The 9106-nt window shown below is 43.6% G+C and overlaps 1 protein-coding gene across 1 annotated transcript in view; it reads right to left on the bottom strand.

Annotated features, from left to right (window-relative positions):
* Positions 1-8524, bottom strand: part of HMGA2 (high mobility group AT-hook 2) — a 149656-nt gene extending 141132 nt beyond the window's left edge. Inside the window, exons 1-2 of the mRNA XM_002687648.6 lie at positions 7479-8524; positions 4791-4877 (exon numbers count right to left, since the gene is read on the bottom strand). Coding sequence (XP_002687694.2) covers positions 4791-4877; positions 7479-7589 — 198 coding nt within the window. The 5' untranslated portion in view covers positions 7590-8524. The remainder of the gene's footprint in view (positions 1-4790; positions 4878-7478) is intronic.
* Positions 8525-9106: the final 582 nt, after the last annotated feature.

The raw sequence follows: 9106 nt of genomic DNA on the forward strand, positions 1-9106 counted from the left end.
TTTTCAAAGTTTAGGATTCTCCTCTTTAAATGGTTCTTTCTTTCTCTTTTGTAATCAGAGAAATCAATAGCAACGATATGAGAGTTCACAGGGGTGACCTTCCAAGCAAACTGTTCCCTACGTTATCCTGGAGAAAAAAAAATGGCTGTGACTGCTCCTTGCTGAATCAATTAGAAGATGCCATTCAGCAATGTTCAGTAGATTAAAGCAATATCGAATAATAAAGCAGCAGCCTAAAATGGAATCTGTTCTCCATTTACCTTTTTCTCCTGGTTGGCAGAACAAAAACTCAAGAGCTGAAAATTTCAGAATTAAGGATAGTAAAATTCATTGTTCTACCCTTGTGCCAAACTATATGGTTCCCAAGTGAGTTCTGGAAACTGCAGAAATTCAGGTAACAAGATAAGATAGGTCTGAATGATTTAACTAACATAAAATGTTCTTCAGCACCCATCTAGTCTTTAAAAAGAACTGAAAAGGAAACAGAATACCAATCTGGAGTGTTCTCTTGAGCAAAATGATCTGTTGAGACCTTGAGATAAAAATGAGCCAGAGTTGGAGGTCAGTCAAAGTAATGAGAGGCTTTCGATGAAAAAGTTCAGAATGATAACTGCCAAAGAAAGAGATTTCTGGGTCCCCTAAAGTAAAGGGACTTCAGAAAATAACTCAAATGCATTTCAATCTTCCATATTTGGATCATAATCTACGATGACTCAAAGGCATTGTGAAAGAGAATTTACTGATACATTAAGGCTCCGTCCTCTCTGGCAAAGAGAAGTGAAAAAAAAAGGAGGCAACTGTTTAGGTAGAACAGCCTAAAATACCAAGATAATGGAGAAACAACTGGGCTTTATGTAACTCCACCTGACTGGACTCATCTGTATCCTTGAGCCCTGAGTCCCAGTGGAAATTGCTTGCCTATAAAAACACAAAGGAGTTCAAACTAAGTCATATTAGTAACATAGAAGCTATAAGCTGGAATTGTACCACAACTTCCAATACAATCTTTCCCTGACTTACCTATAATGATGCTTTTGGTTCCTGTCTTCAGTTGGACCTACTATATCCTGCAAAAAAATCATGCCCTCACTCAGCATCTGTGCTTGAACATTTGTCTGAAATGATGAGGAAACCCCATTCTTTCCTCCTAAAATATCTGTGCATAGTGTTATTAATCATTTGTGAAAAATCAACCACTTTTCGAGGAAGGAACATGATTAGAAAAGGAACAATTTCTTTATTTCTTTACAGTATCCAATTCATATCAGGTTTTCTTTGTATAGGCAAATGGAAAATATAAATCAAGTGTTTGTCTGAATACATTATTTGAAGTACACTTTACCTAAACCCTATTTTTATTTTGTGCCTTTTCTCTTTACTACACCTAAAGTCCAAAGGAAGTTTAGGAACGTCTATGATATGAAGGAAGGCTATCTCACACCTGAGATCTATTTTATGTGCAGTTCTTTCAATTAAATTTAATTCAATCCCAGAATTTTTTTTTTCCTAAAAGTACCTGAAAGACAATTGGCTTGAGACTTACAGATGACTTTGACTTCTAAGAAACCCTGCCAGTGTTCTTTTATGATTAAAAAGCCACAACAAAAACCCTAAAGATTATATCTTTCTACTTTCCAAACATGAGAAATATGAAAATACAAAATATTTTCATCCAGCACAAACAGGAGAGGAAAACAAAATAAAACAAAAAGGAAATTAAGAGGCAACTGGTCACAGGTATATCTCAAACTAACACATAAATAAAAAGGTCAAGACACACACATATGCATACTCAACATGAATAAATTATTTATTCAGGAAAACATTAACTTCTGATCTTTTATTAAGATAACAATATGACTCTGGTTCAGGGATGAATTTTGAGCACTCAGACTGGTGCTCTTGGGAATAACTAGAATTTCTACATAATGGTTATCCATGAGAACTTGTCATAATGGACTAGAAGCAAAGTCAAGAATAGTTACATTCTCTTCCAAAAGTTCCAAGCATAACAAATTGTGTTTTCATAAATGTTTGTTTTTTGTATTACACAAATCAATTTTATATTGAATGTGGCCTGAAATTAAAGTGATAGCTAATTTAGTAGTCCTCCATTTGGTCTTTCAACTTTCCACACGCATTGTCAAGTTTCACATTGCTAATTTTCCAACAAGCAGTTTTGTTTTCAAATGCCCCAAGGCCAGTTACTGAGTCCAAACACTTACTTTTCTTTGTAAGTAAAGAAATTTTGAGCAGCAAGAAAATTTAAACATACAGCATCATCAGGATCCCATGTACATTGCATCTTCTCTAATTTTAGAGCTCTGTTCTCTTATATACTTACCAGTTTTTGTTATATATTTTCCATTATGATGAGCTTTGGTTTGCAGGAGAATTCCCAATTTATTAATCACAGAAGACTTCTCATCCCTACCCTGGTCAGTCTAGCAGGGTATGTTTATCTTACATGATATGAACAATGTAACTTTTTCAAAAAAAATTGCTTTTCAAAGTCCTAACAAAAATATGCTTTGTTAGAATACAATATATGTTTGACAAAAAATATGTTTGATAATCATGTTTATATAAGGTAAAAGCAAACTCAATAAATACTGATCTGAAACTGAAAATACCTTAAGTTTACTCATGCCATGAATAATTCATCAATGTCATTCATTATTTTGTGAAGTATTATCTTTTCCAAATGAAGCGTAATTTATAAAACTGAAGAACTATAACAGTCATGTTCTGAGCAAAAATATTTATCCAGTTTTATTAGAAAGGGAACTTTTATAACAGAAGTGTGTGAAATAATTTTGTCTGGAAGAATGGAAGATTTCAGAGAAAACTTTGCTTGGGAAAAAGAAAGCCTACTTCTCGTTTGGAAGTTGTAATGTTATGTGCACACACATGAAGAATTATCAGAAAGATGAGTAGCCTAAGGGTCATTTATAAACACCTATCACCAAAGTAACTAAAAATAAGTTACACCTTACTTGGGAAGAGACCAACTTTCTGTTATTTTGCTTTAAGTGGTAAATTAGGTACAAGTCTCATCTTTCCTTTTGTCAACATAAGATTTTGTTAGTGGCAAACTTTTCAAAATGAAGAAAAGGTGATAGAAGCATATCTTGAACTCATTCAGAAAATGTAATACAGTTAAATCTGAGAGATAATTTTCCCTCTTTTGTATTAAATTTTAAATAATTTATGATGAGATTTACAGATTTTTTTTCCTGGCAAATGTTATAATGATGCATTTTTCAGGGCAATTACATCATAGTTTAAATGTCTGTCAGCTAGCTACCAAGATATTCCTTTGGCATTTCATTAGAGTCAAATTAAGATAAAATTAACTTCCGCAACAACAACAAAAAAACTTCTTTGGTAAATTAGCCCTTTTTATTTAATTTAATAAAGCAGGTTAAAAAAAAAAGGTATTCATGTTAGTAATACCAGATTACATATTGTCATTTTTAAATGACAAGATAATTTAGAACTACTTCAAAGTGTATTGATTAAATATAAGTATGATTAAATCTTCACTCTGAGAAGCAATTACATTTAAGTATATTAGAAATCTGCTCTTTCAGCTCTGTTCAAGACTTAAAACAGACAAGAACTCACAGTTGCTCCCTAAATAACTTTATATGTATCCCTGGTTGCTATGGTAGTTTACAACACTGAAAACTATCAAATATAATATGGTTAGTGCTCACAGTCATAGAGAAAACCACACAAAACATTAATTCCCCAAAGATGAGCATATAGTTATTCTTAACAAACACTGTACATAGTATACTCAAATCTACTGTAAAGATACATCAAAATTGACTTCAGAATTTTGAACCTTTGTTTTTAACGAGTATACAAACCTACAAATAAAATACAGAAACGTTTTTCTGATTTATTTGTAAAGCTTAAAAACTGTGATTTTTGTCTTCACCTTCACTTCTCTGTGTATGCACTGATCCTGAGATATTTCTTCTTTGCGAGTTCAAATACCATCAAACATGAAGTTTTTAAACTGCAATTTAAAATTTATAAAGAAAAATACTGGAAGTTACACTTGGTTGGGTTCTATTCTGCCCCAAAATGTACAATAAATAAGTCAAACATTTGTTTTAAAACTTTCTCATTGTCCTATTCAGAACATTTCTGTATCACCTGAGATGGAAAGGCTTTTGAGAGACGATGATGTATTATATTGCAGGTTGATGGCAAACAAGCAAAATACTTTATCAGCACATTTAAAGCTGTAAAATTCGTGAATTTTTCCCCCAGAATCCTATAATTGAATTTACTTCTAATTATCACCTATTTGGCAAAGTCCTTAACTTGAAGAGTGGGATTTGGTTTTCCAGTAATCATGTAAATAAGCACAAAGTAAATTAATCTTTATTATTTTTTAAGGAAATTGCAAAAACTTCACTGCCAAACAAAATCTATTCTTTTTTTTTTTTTTTAACTATTTCACAACTGGTGCAAATCTTTTTTTTTTTTTGGTGCAAATCTTATTTGTTTATTCTCTACTCGCTTACCTCCCCCCAATCCCCATCTCTGCTTTAAGTTTCTTATTATTTGGTGATTGTTTGAAAACAACCCCAAGCAGCTTCATGAACTTTTTATTCTAAGTATATGCTTGGAAATCTCACCAATAGTAAATGTAGGAAATGAGTCTGGGGTTACCCACTTGGGAGAAATCCTTAGGTGTGGATCTAGAATGGGAAAATTACAGGGAGGTTCCTGTGGGTGTTGAGAAAGTTGGGAAGACTTAAGAAATCTCTCACCTTTTGAGCTGCTTTGGAGGGACTCTTGTTTTTGCTGCCTTTGGGTCTTCCCCTTGGTCTCTTAGGAGAGGGCTCACCGGTTGGCTCCTAGTTTCGAGGGAAAAAAAAATTCTGTTGTGGCAAGAATGTCTGAAAGAAATTGACCCTGACTCTATAGATACATTTTCTGCCTGTGCTGCTCAACAGAACCGTTGGAACACATTCAGTTCAAGCACAAATGGATGATGCTGGTACAGAGTTTACAGAAAGGGGAAATAACTAGACTTTTAATCCAGGGATTAAAAGAGGAAATTCTATTTTGCATATGAAAACTAGATTCTATTTCAACCAGAGAAAGGTAACAAAGGCTGACAAGGTTGCATGTTCCAGAAAGAAAGTTGTATATCCTTAAAGTGCAAAATATGCAAGGTTGTGTATTTGGCAACTGAGAGAAATAATAAGCATTGTACACAAATACTACACTCCACTGTACTACCATTTTAAACAACAGAAATATGAAGCTAACATCATAAATATTTCAACAATCTCCCATATTGAAAAGGTGGCTTTTGATCATTCTGTATATCTGCATTGTAAGTCAATTATGACTCAATCAACACATTGAGTAAAATATTGGAACAATTATCCAACTTCTTCAACTTAAAATAACTCCATTCTTCCTAAAATTTCCAAATAATTAGGGTAACTCCGTTGTGGAAGGCTTTGCTTGAATTATCTAGATAATTGCTTCAATTCTTCACTTCCCTTTGGAGATGCAGGCATGGTCTCCAGTCTACATTTAAATATCTTTTGATAAAAATAAGCACTTTTTCCAAAACTTTCTTTTGGGAAAACCCTTATGGGGGTGGACCGAAGGAAACTAAAAGGGGTAGAGGTGGGGCGGGTGGTAGTGAGAAGGAATGCAAGAGTCTGGGATGGAGAAATTGAAACTATCAATAGGTTTAGCAAAACTTTAAATGGCTTCTATGCCAAGTAGTAAATACTCAAGTGGTTAAGAGAATGCGATGATTAATATTCCAGATCCTAAATATTTATCCAGTGAATCATCAATTTACATTTCATTCAGATTCAGTGATTAAATGAGACTAATTAGCTTAAAATGCATTAAAGTCTTCAATGAAAATTCGCATTCTATTTAGACAATCTGGGAAAGGTTTCCTGCAAGCTTCTGTGGGACCACTAGCGCCAGTGGGCACATCCGGAGAAACATCGGAGACACATTTTTCTTTCTTTGTGAACTCTGCCTTAACTCAAAGGTAAAACCTTCAATCACCTCCAGACCCCGCTGCAATTTTATTTGGATTATTTTTCGGAGGTGGGGGGCAATTAGCAGAGTTTGAGAAAGCTGGGTGGCGGGTGGGAAACAAGGGCGGGGGGAAGGGCAGTGACTTCCTGGGAGGTGTAAAACAGGATCCTAACGCGGTGTAAAGTGTCGCTCGGGCAGAGCGGGAAAACTCTGGGGCCTCTAGATTGGCTTGTTTCCTTTGATGATTTCAAAAAGGTACAACAAACGCAATGGCAAGCAAACATTGTTCGGTTTCCCCACCTTGCTCTAGGTAGCTTTGGGACTCCAGGATTATTTTCTACTCGGCCTATTTGCCCTGAAAGAAGCGCTTTAAAGCTAAAGAACGCAGAAGTAGTTTTAAAGCCCGCGGAAGCGGAGTTTAAATGTTCTCAATAGACAAGTCCCGCTCGAGCCCTACCCGCGAAGGCTTGGAAATTGCCGCGAACAAAACCCCTCCGCCCTGGGCGCTGCGCGCAGCTCTGCAAGCGCCTGCTGCACGCTTAATTGGTTGCATCCGCAGACAAAACCCTCCACTCGGCGGGGTCCCGGGCGCCCCTCGATCGTCCCCTCCCAGACCCCAGCCACTCGTTCTGGAAGGGTACATTTAATGTCTGTAGCGCTGAGGCGCGGGATCCGGAGGCAAAAGGGGGACTGGGCGCCTGGCGAGGAAGTGACCCTAGCTACCGTGCACCCTCTTGGACACTACTTTCCACTGCGCCCTTAGCCAAACTAGTTAATCTTGTCCCGTGGGGACGCAGGATCTCCTGCAGCCCCTTTCCTGGGACACCCTCAGCAGCGGCCGCCGCAAATCGGACGCCGCGCCGCATTTAAAGAGCCCTAACAGAACCGGGCGGGCCCACGAGTTCTTTGTCGGGAGGGCGCGAGTCTCAGGCCACCGAGAACTTGGGGAGGGCGCCAAGGGGGCGGCTGCGGCGCGCCAGTTCCCGGCCAGCGAGCAGCCCGGGTTGGCGGGAGAAAGAGCCTCCGGGTCCCCAAGACTTCAGCCCCTCCAACCCTGAACCGCCAGAGGACCCCTGCCTCCTGGGCCACTGTGAAGCGACTAGGAAAGTGCTTGTCGAGTCCCGGTTTGTCGGACCCGGCCGTTTCCCGTCACCAGGAGACAACGCGCCACTCGGGCCGGGCACAATAGCGAAAGTCCGAGGACGCTTCGCCCGACCCCACCTCCTGCTCGCACCCGGCCGGCCGCCGCTGCTCCCACCTCCCGGCCCGGAGCGGAGCGGGGCTCAGCCGCGCACTCGCGCCGAGGACTCCGCAGCCCGCCCCCGCGGCGGCGTGCGGCGGCCGCGGCGCCTGGACTCCCGCGCTAGGGTGGCCGCGCGTCTCGGGGCCCTCGCGGAGGTAGCGGAGGTGGGCTACTGCCCCCACCCCGCCCGCGTACTGACTTGCTGCTGCTTCCTGGGTCGGCCGCGTCCTCTCTTCTGAGGCGCCGGGGCGGCAGGTTGTCCCTGGGCTGAAGTGGACGGCTGCCCGGCGCCTTCACCGCGTGCGCTCATCCTGCCTCCCGCCGCCGCTACCGCTGCCGCCGCCGCTCCTACCGCCGCTGCAGCCGCTTCGCCTCTGCCGCCCGGAATCAGCCCGGCACCTTTCGGGAGATTGCGAGGTAGGGCTGGAGAATGAGGCGGGGTGGGCGAGAGCTGGCGTGCGGCGAGGGCTGCTGCTGCTTAGGCTGCCGCCGCTGCCACCATCAACACCGGACGTCCAGCGGCTGCCAAAAAGAGAGAAGAGGGGAGGAGGAGGAGGAGAGAAGGAGGCGCTGCTGGTGGCGGCGGCAGCGGTGGGTGGGTGCCGGAGGTGGAGGTGGCGGTGGAGGTGGAGGTAGTGAGAGGAGGAGGAAAGCGAAGAAGGAAAAGAGGAACTGAAGTTGGGAGGCTCCCCTCTCAGTTTGGGATCAGAAGTTGCGGTCACCGGGAGCACTTCGGAAGCGGCTTGGAAAGGGAAGAGACTTGGAGTGAATTGTGTCCCTTGAAATGTTAGGCGGGGAAAGAATTCCTCCTCCTCTTCCCCCCCGCTCCGCGCTCGCAGAGCAAGAAAGAGAAAGAGAGAGAAAACAAATAACGCCTTGGGCAGTCGGAAAGCGAAGGGAGGATGGGGAGATTCTGCGGGGATCCGGTCGGGCACTGGGCGCAGGCAGGGGACGGAGCGGTGGGTGGCACCGTTCCTTCTCGGGTGGCGGGAGCGGGCGGCAGCGGCACCGGAGAGTTGGAGGGGGACGGGCTGATTACTCCTGCGTCCTGCACCAAGCGCGCGCTGCCCAGGCTGGAAGTTTTCTGAGTTTCTACCCCAGAATTCGAGCGCGTTGAGTGTGTGTGTGCTTGGGGAGGGGGCGGCGAGATGGGGGGAGTGCCCACCTCTAATCGTGGGCGGATAAAGGGGAGGGGGCTGCGCTGGAGGAAAAGTATGAGGAGGAGGGAGGCCAGGCAGACCGCCGAGCCAAGGCGCCTGGCCGCGGGCCAGAGGCAGTGTTCGAAATACAACTGCCTCCGCGGCGGCGGCGCCCGGGTGCCACCCGGAGCCCCGCTCACGTGCTCCCGCCTCACGGCGGGGTTAAAGGGACAGGCCGGGAATCCCGGGCCGGCTTGCCGCCGGCCTAGCCCCGCCCGCCGCCCGAGGTCGCTCCTGGGCGGCTGTCCTAGAAAGGCGCGGGAATGTGGCTGCCCCGGAGCCGCGTTTAGGGGCTTGGCCTTTACCTGCACCTCTACGATGCGGAGCCAACACTCTGCAGGAAGCGTCTGGCTGCACGCGCGGCAGAGTTCTAGTTTCCTGGGAGTGGGATCAAATGAAGGGGAGTAGGAACAAGCCCCCACAGTCCTGCTCTGTGTCGGAATACCCTCCTGGCAGATTGCACGACCCATCGAGAACGCGCACGCGTACACACACACACACACACACACACAGACTTGCTCGCAAATCCACACACGTGCACTTAGATACACGTGCACACTCCCACAGACACATGCAGGCATAAACACATGTAAACAAACAGGCGCGCACTTGTATGCACACATGCACG

This window comes from Bos taurus, chromosome 5 (assembly GCF_002263795.3).
Source record: "Bos taurus isolate L1 Dominette 01449 registration number 42190680 breed Hereford chromosome 5, ARS-UCD2.0, whole genome shotgun sequence".
Classification (NCBI taxonomy): Eukaryota; Metazoa; Chordata; class Mammalia; order Artiodactyla; family Bovidae; genus Bos; species Bos taurus.